General features: G+C 41.9%; 1 protein-coding gene across 1 annotated transcript in view; it reads left to right on the top strand.

The window, feature by feature from the left end:
- The window catches only part of negr1 (neuronal growth regulator 1), a 379243-nt gene that overhangs the window by 236311 nt on the left and 116352 nt on the right, over positions 1 to 26580 (top strand). The window contains exon 4 of the mRNA XM_078407348.1: positions 13548 to 13682. Within this exon, the coding sequence (XP_078263474.1) occupies positions 13548 to 13682 (135 nt within the window). The remainder of the gene's footprint in view (positions 1 to 13547; positions 13683 to 26580) is intronic.

Consider the following 26580-nt stretch of genomic DNA (forward strand, 5'->3'; position numbering starts at 1 on the left):
TCTGTCAAATTTCATATTGCCACGTCTTACTGGGCCAGGCCAGCTAACTCTTGATTCTACACATATCTGAGAAGCTTGGAAGAGGAACAAATCTTTGAACATTTTAAATGCAGAGTGAAGGTATCTCGCCAAGACAGAGATTACTGCATTCAACACACAGCTGATATGATGGAATCCTTGACATACACAAATGTTTCTCTAACTCATCTTCATCATCAGCATTTTGGTTATCGTTTATTATGCTTTTACTGACACTGCATGAGGTAAAGGCATGTCACAGTGATCAAAAGCTTATTGTTAATATTGTTAACTTTAAACAGACTATTAATATTGTTAACTTTAAACAGACTAAATTTTGAACTAATTGTATATGGAATCTGCAATATTTTTTTAATCTCTAAGCTCGGATCACCTTTCGAAAAAATGCAATTGTAAATACCAAAACTTAAAAATAAGCCACTTGTTTCCTTATCTGCCATCAGTGACTAGGTTAGAGCATAGAAAGAGATGCATTAAAAGCTGGGGAAGACCGTTTGTGTCAGTTCTGCCGCTCACTATAATTGTGGCTGACAATATTAACTTCAAAAGCCAATCATTAAATGGGAGGTATTACTAAATGGGATGTAAGACTAAACACTAAATTGTTTTTAAACCATTCAAAATGCCCTTTCCCCCAATTTTAGTTGTATTATTTTATGTAGTATTTTCAAATACTAAGAAATCTAAATGTCTCTAAAACTGGGATAAATTTGCCATATAATTTGTAGGAATTTATGAACAAGGTATGGTCATTCAGCTCCATGAACCTGCTCTGTTTTTCAATTAGGTTGTGTTTAATGTGTATCTTAACTCCACTTACTTGCCTTTGGTCCGTATCCCTTGATACCCAAGCTGAACAAAAAGATCAAAAAGAACAAAAAGATCACCGGTTTCATTGTTGGAAATTTCAATTGATAAAGCATTCACAGAATTTCAGAGGCAGTCATTTCAGACCTCCACTACTCTTTGTATGACTTCACTTCTGAATGGCCTAACTTTAATTTTAAATTTAATTATAAATTATGCTTTCTTGTTCTGGATTCCCTGTGAATTAATGTTTCCAGATTACTCTGTTGAATTCTTTCAACTTCTGTAAACCTAGATTAGAAGGTCCTCAGTCTTCTGTTTTCAAAGGTGTATAACCTGGTACAACTTAACCCTTGTAGCGACAGTGCTAATCAGATAAGTTGACTGTATCTCATCCAAGACCAGCTTATTCAATCTGAAGATAGACACAAATTGCTGGAGTAACTCAGCGGGTCAGGCAGAACTCTGGAGAAAAGGATCAGATGACATTTTAGGTCAAGACCCAAATTGCCTAACCTGCTGTGTTACACCAGTATTTTTAATGTCTATCCTCGGTGTAAACCAGCATCAGCAGTTCCTTCCTACACATTATTCATTCTGAGATGTGATCAACGAAGCTGAACATACCATTGTAGATGGGGTGTGACCCATGCTCACAGGTAGTGTAGGGCAAGGTTACCGTCATCAGCCGAGGCATTGATTACGAGAGTTGGGATGTCATGTTCAAGTTGTACAAAACATTAATTAGACCACACATGGAGCATTGTGTGCACTTGTAATGTAGTTGGTCACAACATTACAAGAAAGAAGTGATTAGGCTAAGAGAAGGAGCAGAAAATATTTACCAGGATGTAGCCTGGATTGGAGGACTTGAGTTGCAAGAAGAACTTGAGTTAGGAGCAATTGGACAGGGTGAGTCTATTTTAGCTGGAGCAAAAGAGACTGAAAGGTGACATTATAGAGGTACATAAAATCATGAGGAGCATGGATAGCCAGATTATGTTTCCCATGGTCAAGGTGTCTAGATCTGTCAGACATTGTGCTTATTCCAAGGAAGTATCAAGGGAAGTGGAACAACAGTAGGTAAATGGAGTTGAAGAATGTATCACTCTTATCTAACCAAATCCAGTGCTCAGAGCTGAACTTCCTATTCCTGTACCCATGATCCTAATGATTGCTGAATTAACTAACCACAGTTGGAACAGGATTGGCAGGAGCATAAAAAGATGGTGCCAAGTGAAATGATCTTCTCCTCCATCCATCATTAAGTAAGCTAGAGATGAGCATATATATATGTGTGATCTGTACAAATGTGCAGACTTAATCTGCGCTTTGAAAAGGGGTCAGATATACATTTATGTCTGTGCCTTAGTATTTGGAGCGCAGCAAGCAATTTGTTCCTTAAGGCAGTGAGAGGAAGAAGCAGTTTTGATTGCTTGAAACTAGACAGCTGTGAAGATTGGCAAAAATAACATCAGGTTCAGCTTTGGTGCTCTTCGTGATTAAAATGCCTGTTATACTTACTGCCTGGGCTCCCACACAAAGATTGGCTTCTGATGTGGGAGACCAGAGGAACCCAGCCAAGCAAAGGTCAATGTTTTCATGATAAATGGGCTTATATTTCTAAGAGAAAAAAAATCCGCAAATTATTTCCTGAGTTTTAATGCTGTTCAGTTGCCTTTGACTGAATCTCAAGCTGAAAGAATTAAAAACCTAAATATTGTTCCCAAGTTAAAGTAAAACCGAATAATTCATGAGAAAAGTGTTAGATGAATGCAGTATAATACTTTAGAAACATAGAAACATAGAAAATAGGTAAGGAGGAGGCCATTCGGCCCTTCGGCCCCTCGTGCCAGCACCGCCATTCATTGTGATTATGGCTGATCATCCACAATCAATAACCCATGCTTGCCTTCTCTCCATATCCCTTGATTCCACTAGCCCCTAGAGCTCTAACTCTCTTAAATTCATCCATTGATTTAGCCTCCACTGCCCTCTGTGGCAGAGAATTCCACAAATTCACAACTCTCTGGGTGAAAAAGTTCCTTCTCGCCTCAGTTTTAAATGGCCTCCCATTATTCTAAGACTGTAGCCTTAGACTCCCCCAACATTGGGAACATTTTTCCTGCATCTAGCTTGTCCAATCCTTTTATAATTTTATATGTCTCCATAAGATCCACTCTCATCCTTCTAAACTCCAGTGAATACAAGCCTAGTCTTTTCAATCTTTCCTCGTATGACAGTCCCGCCGTCCCAGGGATCAATCTCGAACCTACGCTGCACTGCCTCAATTGCAAGGATGTCCTTCCTCAAATTAGGAGACCAAAACTGTACACAATACTTCAGATGTGGTCTTACCAGGGCCCTATACAACTGCAGAAAACCCTCTTTACTCCTAAACAGAAATCCTCTCATTATGAAGGCCAACATGCTATTGGCTTTCTTCACTGCCTGCTGTACCTGCACGCCAACTTTCAGTGACTGGTGTACAAGGACACCCAGGTCTCGTTGCACTTCCCCCTTACCTATCCTGACACCATTGAGATAATAATCTGCCTCCTTGTTTTTGCCGCCAAAGTGGATAAACTCACATTTATCTACATTATACTGCATCTGCCATGCATCTGCCCACTCACTCAACCTGTCCAGGTCACCCTGCAACCTCCTAACATCCTCTTCGCAGTTCACACTGCCACCCAGCTTTGTGTCATCTGCAAACCTGCTAGTGTTACTTCTAATTCCTTCATCCAAATCATTAATATATATGGTAAATGGCCCCAACACCGAGCCTTGCGGCACTCCACTCGCCACTGCCTGCCATTCTGAAAAGGACCCGTTTACTCCTACTCTTTGCTTCCTGTCTGCCAAACAATTCTCTATCCATGTCAACACTCTACCCCCAATACCATGTGCTCTAATTTTGCTCACCAATCTCCCGTGTGGGACCTTATCAAAGGCTTTCTGAAAGTCTAGATACACTATATCCACTGGCTCCTCTTCATCCATTTTACTTGTCACATCCTCAAAAATTCCAGAAGATTAGTCAAGCATGATTTCCCTTTCATAAATCCATGCTGACTTGGACTTATCCTTTTACTGCTATCCAAATGCACCGTTATTACCTCTTTAATAATTGACTCCAGCATCTTCCCCACCGCCGATGTCAGGCTAACTGGTCTATAATTCCCCGTTTTCTCTCTCCCTCCTTTCTTGAAAAGTGGGATAACATTCCAATCCACAGGAACTGATCCTGAACCTATTGAACATTGGAAAATGATCACCAATGCGTCCACTATATCTAGAGCCACCCCCCTGAGAACCCTGGGATGCAGACCATCAGGCCCTGGGGATTTATCAACCTTCAGTCCCATCAGTCTACCCAATACTATTTCTCGCCCAATGCAAATTCCTTTCAGTTCCTCTATCCCCTTCGATCCTCTGCCCTCTAGTACATCTGAGAGATTGTTTGTGTCTTCCTTAGTGAAGACAGATCCAAAGTACCTGTTCAACTCTTCTGCCATTTCCTTGTTACCTATAATAATTTCACCCTTGTCTGCCTTCAAGGGACCCACATTTGTCTTTGCTAATCTTTTTCTCTTAACATATCTAAAGAAGCTTTTACTGTCCTTCTTTATATTCGTGGCTAGCTTCCCCTCGGACTTCATCTTTTCATCCCGTATTGCCCGTTTTGTTACCTTCTGTTGTCCTTTGAAAGTTTCCCAATCTTCTGGTTTCCTGCTACTCTGTGCTGTGTTATACATCTTTTCTTTTAGTTTTATTCCATCCCTAACTTCCCTTGTCAGCCACGGTTGCCTCCTACTCCCCTTAGAATCTTTCCTCTGCTTTAGAATGAAATGATCCTGCATCTTCCGGATTATGCCCGGAAATTCCTGCCATTGCTGTTCCACCGTCATTCCTGCTAGGATCCCTTTCCAGTCAACCTTGGCCAGCTCCTCTCTCATGCCTTCATAGTCCCCTTTGTTCAACTGCAACACTGACACTTCCGATTTAACCTTCTCCCTCTCAAATTGCAGATTAAAACTAATCATATTATGATCACTACCTCCAAGCGGTTCCTTTACCTCGAGTTTTCTTATCAAATCTGGTTCGTTGGACAACAATAAATCCAAAGTTGCCCTTTCTCTGGTAGGCTCCAGCACAAGCTGCTCTAAGAATCCATCTCGGAGGCACTCTACAAACTCTCCTTCATGGGGCCCAGAACCACCATGATTTTCCCAGTCTACCTGCATATTTAGCCACCAGCGGCTCTTTTTACTGAGAAGATTGAGGATGTTTGGCATGAACGCCAGCATCCTCACAAACTTCTACAGATGCACCATCGAGAGCCTGCTGACGGGCTGCATTACATTCTGGTATGGAACTATTCTGCCCAGAGCCACAAATCACTACAGAGAGTGGTGAAGTGATGAATCACTACAGGGAGTGGAGAGTGGTGATGTACACAACACATCACTGACAACTGTCTCCCGGCCATTCAGGACATTTTCTACCAGCGGTGCCTGCGGAAGGCACGCAGCATCATCAAGGACCACTGCCACCCAGCACGCAGGCTGTTCTCCTTGTTACCGTCAGGCAGACGATACAGGAGTATGGCTGCGTGTACCACCAGACTTAAGAACAGTTTCTACCATCAGGCCATCAGGCTTCTAAACTCATAAACACATTTCAAGTCATATATATGTTGATTATTTTTAATATTGTCATTTTACCTATTTTTGATATTTTTTTTTTCCTTACTAATGTCATTTTTTATCTTATTTATCCTTGGAATATTACTGCTGAGGTGACCCGTGGTCTTGTCAAATACATTTCATTGTACCATTGACTCTGTGCCAACCTACATATGACAAATAAATTTATTATTATTATTATTATTATTATTATTATTATATTGAAATCCCCCATCACCACAGTGGCATTAACTTTGTTACATGCCAGCTTTAACTCCTGCTGCAACTTACACCCATAATCTGGGCTACTATTTGAGGCTATTTGGCTACTATTTACTTTAATTATGATTTCTAAGTTTCTAATTACAACACTGTCAAATGGCTATTCAATCCAATGTGTCTATCACTGCTAGCCCTGCACATTACCTGTGCACTGTTTCATTTAAACTCCTTTTTCCTCAGTACTTCAATATGTTTCCTCTTTAAATGCAAATCTAGTTATCTTAGAAGCCATTATGTAAGTAAAGTTACTTTGATCTTCTCCTCAGGGTTCGAATTCTAAATTTATTATCCCTTGTTACTGATTCACATACAATGGAAATAATGCTTCACTGCAGCACTTCTCCCCAAAACCATAATTTTATATGTTACCCCAGTGAATACATGCAGGTATGTCTCTTAATATAATTCTCTTTCATTCCCTGTATCTTTCTCACAAATGTACAGATACACATTTCTATGACTTTCTCCATGACCAATGCTGCAACTTTTTAGAGTCATTGTCATGCAAAGAGGCCCTTCGGCTCAACTTGTCTAAACCAACCCAGATGCCCCATCTAAACTAGTCCCAGTTATCTGCCTTTTGCCTATATCTCTCTAAACCTATTCTCCAGCAGTTTTCTTAATCCTTCTCTTTCTTTGGCAGACAGTGCTGTGATATGTTAAACAAATAATTTTTTTTGCCTTTCACCTTCATTGATAAGAGGTGTTGTGTCATTTTACTGAATATCACCGTTGTATAATTAATACAATATTGGGATTGCAAAGAGACTGGAATACTTTATTTTGTAGAATATATTATATTAGTAGATAATTAATAAGCATTAACATTAATTCCCAAATATGCCCAATATGTTATAGTAATTAAATCATCAAATCATTATCTCCTTAAGTGCTTTAAAAGTAATAACATGTTGAAGTGAGCTTTGTGTTATCTCTGCAGTAGGAAAAAATAGATTCCAAATTTCAATAGGGTAGAAAGAGCTGATAGTGGTATGAAGACCAAGTGGTTGGGAGAGTGGGAAAAGTGCCAGTGCAGCAAAGTGTGTAGTCATGCACTTTGGTAGTAGGATAAAGGCATAGACAATTTCCAATTGGATAGAGGATTTAGAAATCGGATGTGTCAAGGGACTTGGGAGTGTTGGTGCAGGATTTCCAAAACTTTAATTTGCAAGTTGAGTGGGTTGTAAGGAAGGGAAATACAATGTTAGCATTTATTTCTAGAGGACTAGAATTATAAAAACGGGGATGTAATGCTGAGGCTTAATAAGGCACTGATCAGACTGCATTTGGGGTATTGTGAGTAGTTTTGGGGGCCCATATCTGATGAAGAATGTGCTGGCATTGGAGAGGATCCAGAGGAGGTTTACGAGAATGATCCTGGGGATGATTGAGTTCTTGTATAATAAGAGTTTGATGGCACTGGGCCTGTACTCACTGGAATTTAGAAGGATGAGGGGGGACCTCATTGATATTTACCAAATAGTGATAGGCCTGGGTAGAGTGGATGTGGAGAGGATGTTTCCACAAGTGGGAGAGTCTAGGCTCACATACGTTTCTAAAGGTATGTCCTTTGATTCTGAGACAGGACACTGTCTCGGAATCAAAGGACACCTTTAGAAAGGAGCAGATGAGGAATTTATTTCGTCAGAGTGTGGTAACTCTGTGGAATTCATTGCCAAAAACAGCTGTGGAGGCCGTCATTGGGTGTTTTTAAAGCGGAGATTGACAGTTTCTTGATTAGTAAGGATGTCAAAGGATGTTATGGGGAAAATACAAGAGAATGGGGTTGAGAAGGAAAGATAAATCAACCATGATTGAATGGCGGAGTAGACACAATGAGCTGAATGCCCTAATTCTGCTCCAATGACTTATGACCTTATGAACTTATAAGACATTGTATAAAAGACTTTAATCAGTCAAGTATGCTAAATTTCTCTATTAGATCTATTATCCCATTTAAATGGATCAAAGGGTAAGCATGTTGATATGTAATAGCAAAATACAAAATGTTGGAGGAACTCGGTGGGCCTGGCAGCATCTGAGTAGGGAATGGAGAGATGATGCTTCAGGTCGGGTCTGAGGGAATCAACAGAGATCATTGTGGATCAGGCTAGAGGGAATGGGCAGATGCATTTTAGGTTGGAACCTTTAGTCTTGTTAAGTAATACAATTATACAGGCAAATATTCAGGTTTTAACCATTTAAGAATCATCTTGTAGTGCATTCTTTTCCATTGCAACTATCAAACAACATAACTTAATTACACCTATTTTGATTGTGCAGAGTATTTTGAGTGAATTTTAATTGGTTTGATAGATTGACAATGGGATAAATTTAATCAACAAGACGTTGTTGTCTCTTTGTTTATGTTTTGAAAATTAGCAATTTCTAGTAGTTGCAGTTTTTTTTTTGCTAGAGTAAAGTCAAACACCATACATTGAAGCTTCGTACCAGAAGTTTATTGCATCACAAATAACAGACCTTGTTAATGGTTATTATATAGAAATTCAAGTGCACAATTCAAGTGTGTTTTCATAGTTATGGAATTGAATATGTCTTTCCATAGTAAAATACAATAAGGACCATTCCACGTTATTTTGTGTCACCTGGTAAATTTGATCATGCACTTCTGGCTATTAGTTACCCTTGTGCCACTGAAGCAACTTCTGTGTCTGGTATACACAGGGTGACCACTCCATGTGCCATGTTTCTATAGAGCATTACAGAGGAACGTGGCCTATGTTTTACTTGGCTGTTAACATGGTCTTTATGCTGCATTGCAAAACTGGGAGGCCTGCAAAATAACAAAGTACTTTCCTATATCATTGGAATCTCCCCATCCACCTCTGCACTGTACAAAAGCCAATCCCAATAATTCCAAGCCCAACCCTTGAACCCATGATTTATCGCGCCCAACCTCGCAGCCCCTACCATTTGCTGCCAGTTTCCATCACTGCTTTCCATTATATTGTCGGTCTCCCCCCTCCATTTAGAACGGAGATGAGGAAGAACTTTTTCAGTCAGAGAGTGGTGAAGGTGTGGAATTCTCTGCCTCAGAAGGCAGTGGAGGCCAGTTCGTTGGATGCTTTCAAGAGAGAGCTGGATAGAGCTCTTAAGGATAGCGGAGTGAGGGGGTATGGGGAGAAGGCAGGAACGGGGTACTGATTGAGAGTGATCAGCCATGATCGCATTGAATGGCGGTGCTGGCTCGAAGGGCTGAATGGCCTACTCCTGCACCTATTGTCTATTGTCTATTGTCTATTGTCTTTCTGCCTTTGCTGTTGCCACAATAGTCTCCTGGGCTCCCCATCAGCTTGCTGTCTGTCCACTTCACTCTCCCCATCCCCCAACAACTGGAAAACGCTCCTCTTTCTCACTCTTAACATATTCCAGTTGTCAGCAAGCCTCAACACTTACCTGATTCCTACCCTCCACTCGTTGCTGGGCTCCCTAGAACAGTGATGCCATGGCACGATGCCCAGTTCCAGCAGGCATCTATTTTCTCTGTCATCTGCTAAAGTTTGGTGAAAGGCGATTGCCATTCCAATTTACATATGTTTCAATTTAATTTTTGCTTCTTGATACTAGTAAAGCTTGTCCGTTAAAAAAACTCACGGTCGCCCAGTTTGTCAGTTCCCGAGCTTCTGGGATACAGTTGGCCATTCTACCACCAGTGTTTCTTTGCCCTTCTTCATTTCAAGTCTTTCCAGCAATTCCTCAGACACTCCTCCTCCTTGCCATCAACTTTCATCTCTGCACGCCGTCTTGCTGGTCTGCCACTTCCCTCCACATCTTTTCACAAAAAAAGAATGGGGTTTTTAATTTATTGATCTGTTTATTATATGTTATCTGTTACCGGTACATATGATGTTTAAACTTGACTCTTAAAAGTAGTTTTAAAATATCACGGAAGAAATAAGCTGCAAATTTATCACAGGACTGTTATACAATTACCATACCTGAGCAATATAATAAAAGATTTGTTTGCATGTACAAATAACTTAGCTATTACACAATTTAAGGTGGCAACAATAGTTCACATGGTTTTATTGGCGTACTTATAAATACTTATTTACATGAAATAGTCTATTTACTGCTTACATGTTATTGATGAATTTCTTGTGATGTTCTTGAGCTGAGAGTGTAATTTGCTCTGTTGAGGTATTATATATGGTCATTATTCAGTTAGAGAAAAATGTTTATGATTTGTCATTAATTTTGTGGTCATTAATAGTGTCTTTTTGTCACTGTTCCCTAAATCAGGATTGTTTACAATGTTTTGAATCACGGAATTTATCCTTGAGAATTGAGCTTTCATTGTTAATAGTGGCTGTCAACAGGAAATATCTTTCTAGTTGGAGCACAAACATCATCCAGTGAGCTGCACCAAAGAAGTGCATGTGCAATAAATGGCATATGGAAGATACTCCTTAGATGTGCTTTCTCTATGATGCTATTTGCTATCTGTTTCCTGTTTTCTGGTAGATTGGAGCGAGGATACGAGATATCAGTTGTTGGAAGGCAAGTTATCAGATTGGAGAGGACAAGGAATGTGCAGGGGCAGTAAACAAGTGACCAAATGGGTGAAGAAACAGTTTCAGAAGGGATGAAGACAGGAGGTAGGAAAGAGGCAAGCCAGTTCAAAGGGACAGGAGGATAGGAGACTGGGAATACGAATGGGGAACTCATGGGGAGTAGGTGGATATTAGATTGAGAGAGAGAAGATGGAGGCTCAGACTGAAGTTTGGAATGAGTGAGGTAGGGCAGGTGATCAAGGTGGGAGAGATAGTTTAGATTGAGGGAGAGAGAACAGACAAATGCACACGTATTATGCCAGCTGGACTGCTCAGTAGCAGTACTGATTTCTCCACTTGTCAGCGCATAGTGTCCCAGATTATTAGCCTGAACCACGTCATTGTTTCATTTATAAAGGACGCCTCAACATGCTTAAATATTGGAACATTACATCCATGATAACTAATTGAATGTCTATTTTGCATTTGCCCTCTACAGCTGTTAAAATATGGTGCTAATTATTTTTCTTTCACTTGGCACAAAATAATTTTCTACCCTAATTACTTTTGTTGTGTCCCTAACCTGTTTGTTGCTGGATTCATATTAGAATATACATTCACCTTAATGTATACTTGTGGTTCTAACTTGCTCAGAGAATGCAAGTGAAGGAACGTTTACCATCGCACAAAGCTTTTTCTTGTTTAAAACAATTAACATACAAAACTACTTAAAGTTGACTTCAAATCTATGTCATGTTAATTATCCCCATTGAATAAAACCTGCTTTAAAACACAAGAGATCTGGCTGCGTTCCAGCATTAAGCACAATGGGAGAAATTGCCTAAATGATGAGTCTTTAAATGAACTGTGGAAAATACCTGTTGCAACAAAATCTGCAATGGTTGTTAGTTTGAGAATTAAGAGTAGTAAAGGCAGGAGTCTTTCTTCCAGATGTAATATTAGGACCAAATCAAACATTAGCAAAAATAGAATCTTAACTGAGATTTGGTGGAAGAAATTCATTATTTTTTCATATGTTTTTTGAGCTGCAGATTTGTGGATGTGGGGTGAGTGTTGAGAGCAAACCTTCCCAGAGATGCACAGAGAGTCACAAACAAATCACAGTAATATATTTTACTGATTTCAAGTGTCTTTCTATTTTTCTAATCATTGAAGCACCATTGTTTTGCAAAACTATTTGAATTTTAGTAAATGTCAAAGACATTCAGAAAATTGCATGTTTTTGGAGATACAGCATGGAAACTAATCCTTTGGCCTAACGATTCCACATTGACCATTGATCACCCGTTCACACTAAATCTATGTTAACCCACTTTCTCATCCGCTCCCTACACACTAGGGTCAATTTTACAGAGGCCAATTAACTTACAAACATGGCTTTGGGGTGTGGGAGGAAACCAGAGCACCCAGAGGAAATGCATACAGACACAGGGAGAAGATGCAAACTTTACACAGACAGCACCCACGGTCAGGATCAAACCAAGGTTTCTGGCGCTGTGAAGCATCAACTCTACCTGTTGCACTACTGTGTCACCCTTTGGTTGTTCTGACAGCTCGTGGGTTTGGGATGTGAATCCAGTCTATTTCTGTGGGTAAGTGCTGACAAGCCAGGGAGGGGAGCAACAAACAGAATGGACTCGCTGCTTCCAATTGATGCTGAGTTTCTCAAATAAAAATTGCTGGCAGCACTCAGCCAGTCAGTCAGGTATCCTAACTTGTTTTCTCTTCTTGCCAATGCTGATGTCGCATCTTTGATCTGAACCGTTAACTCTTCATGCTGTTGCTTCCTGATCTGCTGAGTTCTATATTTCCACAAATTTTAATTTAGATTAGAGATACAGCGTGGAAACAGGCCCTTTGGCCCACCGAGTCAGCGCCGACCAGCGATCCCAGCACATTAACATTATCCTACACACACAAGGGGCAATTTACATAAACACCAAGCCAATTAACCTGCATACCTGTACGTCTTTGGAGTGTGAGAGGAAACTGAAGATCTGTGAGAAAACTCACGCGGTCACAGGAAGAATGTACAAACTCCGTACAGACAGCACCCGTAGTCGGGATCAAACCCGGGTCTCCGGCGCTGCAAGCTCTTTAAGGTAGCAACTACAACTGCGCCACAGTGTTCTGTATATGTTCTATATTTATTTCAGATTGGTAGTATCTGCAGTGTTTTGATTTTCATTGAGGCCGAGTTTCTGTGCGGTTTTCCCCATCTGCTGCTTTAACTCATTTTTAAGCATTTATATTAATCTCCCATTGTGGTTATCGTATGGCTTAGTGGAAGCATCCTTATCATTTACCTGTTTACTTTCCTGCAAAAGACTCGTAGTGTATCCAGCATATATTTTGCAGGTTTAAGCTAGAAACTGAAGATGAAAAGTAAATATTTTCTGGCATAGAGGTTGACTCTTGCTCAAGGAATATTAATGTGTGCACCCTAAAGTTCTGATCTATAATGGAAAAGGAAAACAGTTTTACTGTGCATTTAAATTTTTGTAGCCATGATATCAATGTAAAAATATCAGTGTCTGTCACTTAAATAAGGGCTGGAACCATCTCCATCCGATTAGTTGGTCTTCTTGTACCCGTGGCAAGGATAAATAAGTTTGCAGAAGTTATTGATTGAAGCTTGGAACATTTTTAAATTACAGAGTTTTATTTCAAGCATTCATTTAAAAAGTAACCAGAAAGTTGTCCCTTTGCTATATTTTGCACACTAATTCAGGGGTTTAAGAAAATATTTACATATATTTCTATTATCTGTATGTTTACAGGAAACCAGATAATGATAGCATTCCAGGGAAAAGAAAATCTGTTTTGCTATCTGTGCATTTCATTGATCTCAGTTTAAGTGATGTAAACATTTCTAAAGGTGGAATAAATCCTGGTTGCTGATGGGTCACTGAACGATTGCAGAAATAGTTGAGGTAAAGTCATTGTGTGCAAGGTTTCAAAGATATATACAAGGAACAGTTACAGAATCATGTTTATATCAAGCTTGTCTGTGACATTAAAGCACTTGTTTTTCCTTTTAAAAGGTCACTAGTCTAGCTTTGGTCAATAACATGCATGACATGAGCAAATGTTAACGATACTATCAAAACACACCACACAAAGCATTTAACTCACGCTATGAACTGTATTGCCAAATGTATTTTAATCTTTTAACATTGTTTTTATATTTCAGCAAAAGATTTTATCAGTGAAGGTGAATACCTTGAGATTTATGGCATAACTCGGAACCAAGCTGGATTCTATGAATGTCTCGCAAACAATGATGTGTCAATTTCAGATACGCGAACAGTTCGCATTACAGTCAATTGTAAGTTGCTTTTAAAATATACATTTTGCTTTGGAAGTCAAACTTTGTATGTGAGTGTTTTTACTGAAAACAGAATATAGTGGAAGCTTGCAGAGGATCAGCATTTACATTGACACTTGAAAAATAGAAACTCATTCATCTCAAAGTGGAATGTGGAGCTGGTGCATCCAAATCATTAATTTATTTTAGATGTAGACTCGCCTGCTATGGATTTTCCATGTATTGTTCAGAACTGAATTTTCTGTATTTAATTCTGATTTGTAGCAATTAAAAAAATTATTTCCTTTGCTTTCATGTTTTAATCCTTTTAACTCAGAATTAGCTGAAGGCACAATTATATTAAACCCATTGTTTTTGCATCAGTGCAATTTTGAGAGCGTTGATTATGGCAACTTCGCGTTGCACTGTTCAACTCAGAAACAATTCAAATCAATTAAAGATTAATTTTGCATGCATAATTTAAAAATGTGTCCCTAAATCTCTGCTTCTATATCTTTCCTTCAAGATATTCTTCAAAACTTCCCATTTCAACCAAAGTCATTTGTCCTACTATCTCCTTAGATAGCTTGGCATCAATTTTATTGTAATAAATAGTCCTTTGAAGCTCCTTGACACAATACAATGTTAACAATGCCATATAAGTGAAGGCTGCTTAATCGCTGTGGTGCAAATTTCTGTGCATTAGTTGACACCTTAAATGCCAAAAGTGGTCGCAGAAAAAAACCCAGTCCCTTGTCTCCCTAAAATGTAAGAGAGTTACATAAAGATGACTTGGAAAGTGGTAGGATCTGTGCAGTCAAGTTTTGGATGACCTTAAGATTGCAAAGGCGAACATTAGGTCGAAGATCAAAAATGCCAGGGAATAATCATGTGTGGAGGTATATAAAGGCATGGGTGAGGCTTTCAACAAATGCTATAAGTCCATGGTTTTACCAGTGCACCAACAGTGTCTGTAGAATAAATATCTTTGGAATTGTTTTATGCTTAAATGTAAAAGTTAAGGGTATATTAATTAAATGAAAACCTTGCTTCAACTGTGAAAATTTAACATCACGGTTACAGTTCTGGTGCAATGTTCTTGCACATTTAGGACTTGTCATTTTAATCATTTTAGACAGCAGGATTGGTCTCCAGCCCTGGAGAACGAAACCAGCTGTTCTGAGGATTTTAAAAACAGGCTTTATTTTCATGCACGAATGGTTTATCTTGGGAACATGGTAATCAGTGCCTCTTAAACCATTTTGAATATTTCGTTTTTATCCCATCTGCCATCGACACCTACCTGGTGTCTTGCTTTATTCCTACCGCGTACACACCCACTACACTGGTGACCCTCGACGTTTCCTCGCAAGTCGCGATGGACCCGAACGTTCCTCAACATGCACTACCCGGTCAACTACCCCTGGACCCTGCTGGTCAACTACCCCTGGACCCTGCCGGTCAGCCGCCTCTGGACCCTGCCAGTCAGCCGCCTCTGGACCCTGCCGGATCACACCCCTTGGACCCTGCCGTCCGCGCCACTCTCCAAGCCATGGCGTTGAAGCTGCCTCCCCTTTGGACCGACAACCCTGATTTCTGGTTTGACCAGGCCGAGGCGCAGTTTGCACTGTGGGGAGTGACCCTCGACCAGGCCACTACGCGACGGGTCAGACCTTCCTCCGCTCCCCCCGGCAGGTAATAAGTATGAGGGCCTCAAGGCCTTTCTCCTGCAGAAGTTCAGCCTCGGCGAAGCCGAGCGGGCGACCCAAATCCTAAGCATGACTGGTCTGGGTGACCGCCGCCCATCGGTACTGCTGGGCGATATGCTGGCCCTTATGGGCGACTACAAGCCCTGCTTTTTATTTAAACATGCTTACCTGCAGCAGCTGCTGTCGGATCTCCGCCAGCAGCTCACCAACGACCCGTTCACCGACATGCAGGCGGTGGGCGAGCGCACCGATGAACTCTGGATGACCCGTCAGCTGGCCCTCGACGCGCTGGAAGTTCCTCCGATGTCCGACGACGATCCACAGGTCGGTGCCTCGGACGACCGTGTCTCCACTGCTCCGAGACGTCCTTCGCCACGGGATCCAGCTGCCACGGCACACCAGGCCACCAGCGCGTCTTTCCCGCGCAGCCTGCCGTCCATTACTCCGCAGGCCACCAGAGGTCGCTGGCGGTCGGATCAAACCGCACAGCCGCCCATTTCCACAGACTCCAGCAGAGGGGGCTGGTGCTACTTTCACCACCGCTGGGGACCTTCAGCCCGTCAATGCCGGCAGCCCTGCTTGTTCCCGGGAAACGCAGGGGCTGGCTGTCAGTGATTGCTTCGGCGACCGGCCAGATTAATCGCGTTTTTGCGTGGAATCGTCGCACCGGGGCTCGTTTCCTTGTGGACACAGGGGCTGAGATGAGCGTTCTTCCCCCTTCAAATGATGGCATCCACTATGGTAAACGCGGCCCCCTCCTCGCCGCGGCAAACGGGACTCCAATCCGCTCGTATGGAATGTGCACGCTCTCCCTCAACTTCGGCGATGGCCACTTCTTCTGGCCATTCATCATTGCGGATGTGTCCCAGCCGTTGCTGGGTGCGGACTTTCTACGGGTACATTCCCTGCTCATGGAGTCAAGCGGCAGCGTTTGGTGCGCTCCGTCACTTTGCAGCCTGTTTCCCTCCACGTGGGTGACCCGGTCGTGCTGCCTGATGGGCCCCTATCGTCCGTGGACGCTACATTCTCGCGCATTCTGGCCGACTTCCCCGAAATCCTCGACCTCCAGTTCCACTCCTCCGGCCCGAAGCACGGGGTGGAGCATCACATTCCCACCACTGGCCCGCCCCTGCACGCCCGGGCACAGCATCTTCCATCGGACAAGCTCTGTCTCGCTCGGGAGGGGCCACGGTGTTTTCCAAGGTCGATCTGGTGCGTGGCTACAATCAGATTCCCGTCCACCCAGACGACGTCCCCAAAATGGCCATCGTGATGCCATTTGGCCTGTTCGAATTCCTCCGTATGCCGTTCGGACTGAAGAACGCGGTGCAAGCCTTTCAGCGGCTTATGGACTGCGTGTGCCGTGGCCTGGACTTTGTTTTCGTTTACCTCGATGACATTTTGGTGGCAAGCCGCTCGAGACAGGAGCATGCTGCCCATCTCCGCCAGCTATGCCAGCGTCTCAGCGATCATGGGCTGGCCATCAACATCAATATCCTGGACCATCACGTGACTCCACACGGGGCACTGCCGCTCCCGGACAAGGTACACGCGGTGCGCCAATTTCCACGCCCGACCACCGTGAGGGGCCTCCAGGAGTGAGTTGGGATGGTGGCCTTTTACCACCAATTTGTGCCGTCTGCGGCACGGATCATGCGCCCGCTGTTCCACCTCATGGCAGGCAAGCGCAAGGAGGTCGGGCGGGTACTTAAATGATATATTAGTGCAGGAAAGTGGCTTGAAGGGAAAGTTCATCCATGATTTTATTGAAGGGTCACATACAGACGTTATGAGAATCCTGAAGGAAGGTTAACCCAGTGCTCTGCGATTTTTGAGATCTATAATTTTGGCCTGTCCAAAAAGGACCAAAATAAATGTTTGGAGCAATCAAGATAATACCAAAAAATACCAATAAAGAGGTGTAAATTCCAGCCCTCTTTACAAGATATGGTGTTACAGGATCATTTGGTGTGAAGGCTGGCAAATGGACATATTCAATCAAACCGTTTGACTGACTAGACATAACGGTTAGCAGAGTAACTGCCAATATGGAGATGGTATTTAAACATGTAATGTAGTTTCACTCAGTGCAAAACACGAGGCTCTAAGGTACCAGTCACATGTGGTGTCTGATTACGTGGAGGTAAATCTGAGGAACAGAGATTTTTCACACCTGGAAGACAGCAATACTGCATTCAATGCCATTTAATAAGTTTGCATATGAATAGTGGCACCTGCCAGACTGTTACGGATGAAAATGTGTATTGGAAGTAGCTCAAACACAGAGTGCAAATGGCATTGGGCGGCCATTTAAAAATGGCTGCCCAAATTGTGGGTGAGATAAACGATCGGGTTGCTGGTAGGGATAGTTACTTATTATGGTTATGGGCAAAAGAGTGCACCACCAATTATAGACATGAAATGAATCGAGTTCACAATGAGTTACAGATAATGTGTTCAAAAGAATTGCAGCATTGAAGAGTGACAATACCCAAGATTCATGCTTGCAGATGCACTGGCCTAGATGAAAGAAATGTTTCCTCCACTGCAAGGCAACAAGTCAATATTGTATTATAATGGTAATGAGATACTTGGGTAGGAGTTGAAAATTACTGAAGTATCTGCGAAGGGCACTAAAGGTTAAAAGACATATTCACCTTGCAAAGTACAAACCAGGTCATAGAAATAGAGTGAAAAGAATGAAAGATAGTCCATTTTGAACTGTCTTAAGTTCAGGGTATCGTTTAAAGAGTGATTTCGCATTTTCAGAGCCATGGAAATGATTTGCATTTTGGTGGGGTAGCTTCTGATCATTCTAAACAGAATGAGACAATGAGTTCATTGGAAGTACAGGGTGACGACTGCCATTCCAAAGATCCGCAGACTAAGTGAAAAGCAATGGTTGCTCTGGTGAAGTCATTTCGAGTAAGTCAGATGACATTGTTGCAGTGGGTGAGACGAGACAAACCTTGGGAAAAGGTCTGATGCTTACAGGGCACTTGTTGTTGACAGATACTGGATTGTCTAAATCATGCTCAGATTGAGCTCCTTGCCCTGCATACTGTACTACAAAGGCAATTCAGAAGTTCTGACAATCTGGGAATTACTGATGTCAGATCAATGCAATATACAAAATGTGCCCACAGAGTGTTGGAAGCAATCTAGAGAGGGAGAGTCACATCCGATCATTCTCTGACTTCAACACAGATGACAGGAAAGAGGAAAGATTCAGAGTCTGCAAGAAGTAAACATATGAGACAGAATGAGAGCAGAGATACAGAATGAAAAATCTTCAGAAGGAATTAAAAGTAGAAAATAACATAATTAGGTTTGTGATATTTAGCTCATATACTGAAAATGATAGATAATTATAACTACTGTTATAATTAACAAGTATTTTTAGCCTGTATTTAAGTTAAATGTTACAACTCATGTTGAGAGAACATGTTATACAACGTATTTATAATTATGTATTAAGATAACCATTTTTGCATAGGATGTGAGAATCCACTTGCATTTAAAGCTTTCAAATATGTATTTTCCAGGGAAAGCATGATTTATGCATCTAGAATGTTACATCTGTAAATGTTTCAGGCTGTACTGGAAGCTAATTTTAAGGCATTAAGAAAGCAAGCACTCTGCCAAACTACATTTTCCTTCCTTGGTCATTTCCACATCTGCCTTCAGGCCAATCTGAAATAGAAAAAACATGAAAAATCAAAGGGTACATATTATCAAAAGCAAATATTATCAGTGCTATCAATGGACAGCCAAGTTAGTTTCCCATAGCCCTGATACTGTAAATCCTTTCTGTATAATGCTACACGTCAGTTATTTTCAGCTTCAGTCTAATCTTACCTGCGCAGCCAAGAATTTACACTGAATAGAGGATTTGCTGCCGTGAATTAAAATGAAAAAAGACAACAAATGCTGCAAACAGCCAGTTGAGCAGCATCTGAATTAGAAACTGTTTTTCATGTTTCATTTTCAAGACTCTTTGTAAAAACTGGGAAAAATAGGTGGGGTGAGGACGTTAGAGGGAAAGTAGCTGAAAAGGTGGCTGATTATTTGGTAGAACAGGGTGAGAACAAACATGTTATTTATTCACAAAATGCTGGAGTAACTCAGCAGGTCAGGCAGCATCTCGGGAGAGAAGGAATGGGCGACGTTTCGGGTCGAGACCCTTCTTCAGTCTCCCGAGATGCTGCCTGACCTGCTGAGTTACTCCAGCATTTTGTGAATAAATACCTTCGATTTGTACCAGCATCTGCAGTTATTTTCGTATTGAACAAACATGTTATGTTAATGAAAGAGTAGCAAGCACAACATGCTTTTTTGTATGAATAGTGTAGGTGGTAGCCATGCTGTGGGATGGGCGAGCAGGTCAGACAAATAGAATAATGAAAACTGAACCAAAATAATGACATACAGTAGCAGCCAATTTTGATGCAGGCATAAAGAAAGAGTGAGATACCTAAAGTTGGAGAATTCAATATTTATCCTGGAGATTGTGATGTGGCCTTTGGGACGATGAGCTGTTGCATCTCAAGCTTGCATCTCTGGTAACACTGATGGAGGTCATGGAGTGGAAGGAGATCAGGGAGGTAGTGGGATGGTGAATTAAAATGGTAAGCAACCAGAAATGGCAGGCAACCAAATATATGCACAATTGATGACCCAATTTGCATTTGGTTTCTCCAAAGTAGAGTCGACTGAATTGTGAATACTCAATGCAGTGCACTAGACTGGTTGAAGTACAAATGAACAGAGAAAGTGCTACCGGATCAAAAATAGTTGTTTGTTTCATATCATATCATATCATATCATATATATACAGCCGGAAACAGGCCTTTTCGGCCCTCCAAGTCCGTGCCGCCCAGCGATCCCCGTACATTAACACTATCCTACACCCACTAGGGACAATTTTTACATTTACCCAGTCAATTAACCTACATACCTGTACGTCTTTGGAGTGTGGGAGGAAACCGAAGATCTCGGAGAAAACCCACGCAGGTCACGGGGAGAACGTACAAACTCCTTACAGTGCAGCACCCGTAGTCAGGATCGAACCTGAGTCTCCGGCGCTGCATTCGCTGTAAAGCAGCAACTCTACCGCTGCGCTACCGTGCCGCCCATATACATTATACAATATAATATACATTAAACAGCTGAACTGTGGACACTAATCAGGCAATGCAGTGCAGTTTGTCATTAGATCCTGACCAATTTATGGTATGGTATGGTACTTTATTTGTCACATGTACCGAGGTACAATTAAATTCATTTTTGTATACAGTTTAGTACAAGTATCACGACACATAAGCACTTAGATACATATTGGGTAAGCATCTCAGATACAGTTCAAATGTGTAGTAGTACTCTTATACAGTATACAGTGTCGACAGTTCGAGGCCATTTTCATGTCGCAGTTGTTGCAAGTGCAAGAATCTTGTCCCGACCATGAAAGTCTGGTGTCCAATCCAGACAAGTGTGAATAAGTGCTTTGTGAGGCATCAAATACTAACAGGACATATAGAGTAAATGGAAGAGAGCTCAGTGATGCAAGTTCATAGCTCCGTGAAAATAGAATACAATTGAATAGGTGGTTAAGAAGGCATTCGACATGCAAACAAGTATGATTTTTTGCCGTAATCTACATGCTTCACCTCAAACTGTATTCTGTCCACAGTTTTTGAGGTAAATTCATGAGATAATTTAAACTAATTCTGGTTAATAATTGTTCTACACAACCATTTCTCTTCATTTTCAATATCCTTGTATTTTCTCGAACAAACTGAGCTTGTTAGCCAAGTTTCATGCCACTCCTTTCTGTTATTTTATTGCTGCTGCAACCTAAATCATTTAGTCTTTGATACAAATTGACAAGAGTTGGCTGCTAGTGGAGGATGCATGGATTATTGCTTTTTAATAGTGCCATTTCACACACGCTAAAGAACAAGAAAATTACAAATTTAATATGCAGTAATATAACATTTAAGGGCACGAGATAATTTCTCAATAACTTAGCTTTAACCAATCATTTGCATTTCTTCAGGACAGAAGAGATTCTGTGGCCACAAACAGGACTCCAGGATGGTGTGTTGCCTCCCTGGTGCCAGGGTCTGAGATGTCTCGGAGTGGCTGTGGAACATCATCAATGGGGAGGGTGGGCGCGTAGAGGTAGTTGTGGACATCAGGACCAACAACATAGGGAGAACAAAGGTTGCACCTCAACAGGAGGGGGACCAGCAATCTGGCAGGCAGATTTGCCACTGCTGCACGGGTGGTTTTAAACTAAATAGTGGGGGGGGTTCAAATGGGATAGATAAGGATGGAGTTAAAGGGAAAGAGAGTATAGGAATAATTAAGAAACTCCCCGGAATTAATGGGGCAGAAAGCTCACGAAGCAATAGGAGAGAATGGCCAAGTGTAATAGGAATCGATAAGGAAGCTGAGATGAGCAAAGGAATAAAAGTACTATATATGAATGCGCGACGTATGAGAAGGCAATTTGGATTTAGTGTTGTCCAATGAACCAGATTTAATAAGGGAACTCAAGGTAAAGGAAACGCTTGGAGGTAATGACCATAATATGATTAGTTTTAATCTGCAATTTGAGAGGGAGAAGGTTAAACCAGGAATTTCAGTGTTGCAGTTGAACAAAGGGGACTATGAAGGCATGAGAGAGGAGCTGGCCAAGGTTGAATGGAAAGGGATCCTAGCAGGAATGATGGTGGAACAGCAATGGCAGGAATTTCTGGGCATAATCTAGAAGATGCAGGATCATTTCATTCCAAAGAGGAAGAAAGATTCTAAGGGGTGTAAGAGGCAACTGTGGCTGACAAGGGAAGTTAGGGATGGAATAAAACTAAAAGATAAGTTGTATAAGATAGCAAAGAGTAGCAGGAAGCCAGAGGAGTGGGCAACTTTCAAAGAAAAACAGAAGATAGCAAAAAGGGCAATAGGGGCTGAAAAGATGAGGTACAAAGCGAAGCTGGCCAAGAATAGAAAGAAGGACAGTAAAAGCTTCTTTAGGTTTGTTAAGAGAAAAAGATTAGTAAAGACAAATGTGGGTCCATTGAAGGCAGAAAAGGGTGAAATTATTATAGGTAACAAGGAAATGGCGGAAGAGTTGTACAGGTAATTCGGACCTGTCTTCACTGAGGAAGACACAAACAATCTCCCAGATGTTCTAGTGGACAGAGGATCAAGGGAGACAGAGGAACTGAAAGAAATTTGCATTAGGCGAGAAATAGTAGACTGATGGAACTAAAGGCTGATAAATCCCCTGGGCCTGATGGTCTGCATCCCAGGGTATTCAAGGAGATGGCTCAAGAAATCATGGATGCATTGGTGATGATTTCCCAATGTTCAATATATTCAGATCAGTTCCTGTGGATTGGAGGGAAGCTAATGTTATCACACTTTTCAAGAAAGGAGCGAGAGAGAAAACGGGGAATTATAGACCAGTTAGCCTGACATCGGTGGTTGGGAAGATGCTGGAGTCAATTATTAAAGAGGTAATAAATAGCGGTGCATTTGGATAGTGATAAAATGATTGGTCCAAGTCAGCATGGATTTATGAAGGGGAAATCCTGCTTGACTAATCTTCTGGAATTTTTTGAGGATGTGACAAGTAAAATGGATGGAGGAGAGCCAGTGGATGTTGTGTATCTAGACTTTCAGAAAGCCTTTGATAAGGCCCTGCACGGGAGGTTGGTGAGCAAAATTAGAACACATGGCATTGTGGGTAGGGTGTTGACATGGATAGAGAATTGGTTGGCAGACAGGAAGCAAAGAATAGGAATAAATGGGTCCTTTCAAGAATGGCAGGCAGTGGAGAGTGGAGTGTCGCAAGGCTCGGTGCTGGGGCCGCAATTATTTACCATATATATTAATGATTTGGCTGATGGAATTAGAAGTAACTCTAGCAAGTTTGCAGATGGCACAAAGCTGGGTGGCAGTCTGAACTGCGAAGAGGATGTTAGGAGGTTGCAGGATGACTTGGACAGGTTGAGTGAGTGGGTAGATGCATGGCAGATGCAGTATAATGTAGATAAATGTGAGGTTATCCACTTTGGCAGCAAAAATAAAGAGGCAGATTATTATCTCAATGGTGTCAGATTAGGTAAAGGGGAAGTGCAACAAGACCTTGGTGTCCTTGTACACCAGTCACTGAAAGTAAGTATGCAGGTACAGCAGGCAGTGAAGAAAGCTAATGGCATATTGGCTATCATAACAAGAGGATTTGAGTACAGGAGCAAAGAAGTCCTTCTGCAGTTGTATAGGGTCCTGGTGAGACCACATCCGGAGTATTGTGTGCAGTTTTGGTCTCCTAATTTGAGGAAGGACGTCCTTGCTATTGAGGCAGTGCAGAGTAGGTTCACGAGGTTAATCCTTCGGATGGAGGGACTGTCATATGGGGAAAGATTGAATTGACTAGGCTTGTATTCACTGAAATTTAGAAGGATGAGAGGGGATCTTATAGAGACGTATAAAATTACAAAAGGACTAGACAAGCTAGATGCAGGAAAAATGTTCCCAATGTTGGGGGAGTCCAGAACCAGGGGACACAGTCTAAGAATAAAGGGGAGGCCATTTAAAACTGAGGTGAGAAGTAACTTTTTCACCCAGAGAGCTGGGAATTTGTGGAATTCTCTGCCACAGAAGGCAGTGGAGGCCAATTCACTGGATGAATTTAAAAGAGAGTTGGATAGAGCTCTAGGGGTTAGTGGAATCAAGGGATATGGGGAGTAGGCAGGAACAGGTTACTGATTGTAGATGATCAGCCATGATCACAATGAATGGCGGTGCTGGCTCGAAGTGCCTAATGGCCTCCTCCTGCATCTATTTTCTATGTTTCTATGTTTCTATGAAGTCCTGCGGAGGAATACAGGGAGTTAGGAGAGAGGTTAAAAGGCTAGATATCAAAGGTTGTAATCTTCGGATTGTTCCCAATGCCATGCGCCAGTGAGAGCAGGAATAGAAGCTCAGGTCAGATAAATGTGTGGCTGAGGAGCTGGTGCAGGGGGCAGGCATTCAGATTTTTCAATCATTGGAATTTCTTCTTCAACAGAAGTGACCAAAACAAATGGGACAGGTTGCACCTGAACTGGAGGGGAACCAATATCCTGGGAGGGAGATTTCCTAGTGCTAGTCGAGAGGGTTTAAACTAGATTGGTAGGGGGAAGAGTCCCAGAGCAGATATAAGGTAGATGCGAGGTTTGGTGCAAATATTGTATTCACAGAGAACAAGATTAGCAGGCAGGACAGGCAAATGCCTGGTAGAGAGAAAGGAAAGACTGATGGTTTAAAGCTAGAGGCTTCACGGGAAAGGCGAATGAACTTAGGCCTGGATTGCTTCCTCTAGCTTCACAATTCGCAACTCTTCAATCCTTTTGTCTCACACCTTCTCTCTTTCCATCTCAGGCCTTTGTCCAACCATCTGCCTATCAAAACCCCGCAATCAGTCTGATGGATCCTGACCCAAAACAACATCTATCCATGTTCTCTAGAGATGCTGCCTGACACGCTGAGTTATTCCAGTACTTTGTGTCCAGTGACAATATATGATTAGAACATAAAAGTTGGATGGGAATGATCACTTTGCTGGAACTGTAACAAAGCAACCCCCCCTCCCCCCCCCCCCAACACCACCACCAATCAGCGTGAATTAAAGGAACAGATGTGTAAGAAGATTGCGGATAGCTGTAAAAATTAATAGGACAGCATTAGTGAGAGATTTCCAGTTCCATTATATTGACAGGATCACATAGTGTAGAGCTTAAACAGAGAGGAATTTGTATTTGCCTTGAGTTTCAAAGGGATCTAGGATGCAGGTGCATAATTCCTTGAATGTGACATCACAGGTAGATCAGGTGCTCAAGAACGCTTTTGGTATGTTGGCATTCATCAGTATAGATGTTGAGTATAGAAGTTGGAATGTTATGTTACAGTAGAAGCAGACGTTGGTGAGGCCGCATTTGGAGTATTGTGTTCAGTTTTGGTCACCCTGCTGTAGGAAAGATGTTGTTAAGCTGGAAAACGTTGCAGCACTGGGACAACGCCGGCTTCAGCAGTGACCACACTGGCACCCGCGGAAGGGTGAACTCATGTGATATGTTTTATTTACAGTGCTAAGAAAGTCCAGAACCGCATGAGGGCACTGTCCCTCACCATAGGGACATGTGCGATGATGCTGGCAATCTCGGCCCCCTTCCTGCAGTTCACCCATGCCTTCAAGAGGAAGCGCTGGCAGTCTTAGGTTTCTTCCTGGTGGCTCAAGTTTGGGTTTAAAGAGGTGACGCTGCGATCTCCGGATTATCCCGGTGGCCAGTCTTTGCCTTTGTGTGCGAGTTCGTTGCCTCTGGGCAGGAAGAGGTTCTGGCATCTCAGGCTTGCCCTAGCCACAGTCTTAGCCTCAGTAGGGGCACTAGGTGTCTTGCGTTTCTTCCCGACAACTCAGTCTTGACCACACAGTGGCTCTGGTGGTTTTCTGTTTGTGCCAAGCAGGGAAGCGCCCCAATTTCTCTCCCTTCCTACCTCTCTTTTAGGGATCAAAGCAGCATACATTGAGGGGGTGCTGTCACAATACACATAAAGATAATTATTTATAATGACTGCCCATGGCAATTTATCCTACACAATCCTGTTAAGCTATTTTTTTGTTTCAGAATGTTGGACAACCCTTTAAACTTTTTGCAATATAGTCGCACAATGAAAATTAGATTGGAATATACTACTTTGATCATGGAGTCTCATATATGTATCTAAATTGCCTCATTCTTGAACTATCCAGCACACATGAAAAACACTGATTATTAACCAAACCAGATCTGTATATAATGGAATCATATCACATTACTGAATGAAATGCATCTTAACTTTTGTTTGCCAGAGGCATTGAGCACAAGGGATGTACTTTATTTAGTAGATACCACATTACTTTATTTATCCACCTCTCTATTCATGCAGTTAGTGCCAGAGGCACCAGGAAATTACAGTAAATATAAACAGGCACCTAATATCAATCAACAGAGTGAGAATCACCATAACTGCAACAACAATTTAGATAATTCGCAATGTCTCATCTCCAGCTCTGTTTTCTTAATAGTAGTTGTTATAGACTTTGATTTGGATGTCCTTTATTCCAATTTAGAATGTTTCTACAGTCTGTATTTATCCAGCGCTGTTAGGTTTCCATTTTTAAA

This window comes from Rhinoraja longicauda, chromosome 11 (assembly GCF_053455715.1).
Source record: "Rhinoraja longicauda isolate Sanriku21f chromosome 11, sRhiLon1.1, whole genome shotgun sequence".
Classification (NCBI taxonomy): domain Eukaryota; kingdom Metazoa; phylum Chordata; class Chondrichthyes; order Rajiformes; family Arhynchobatidae; genus Rhinoraja; species Rhinoraja longicauda.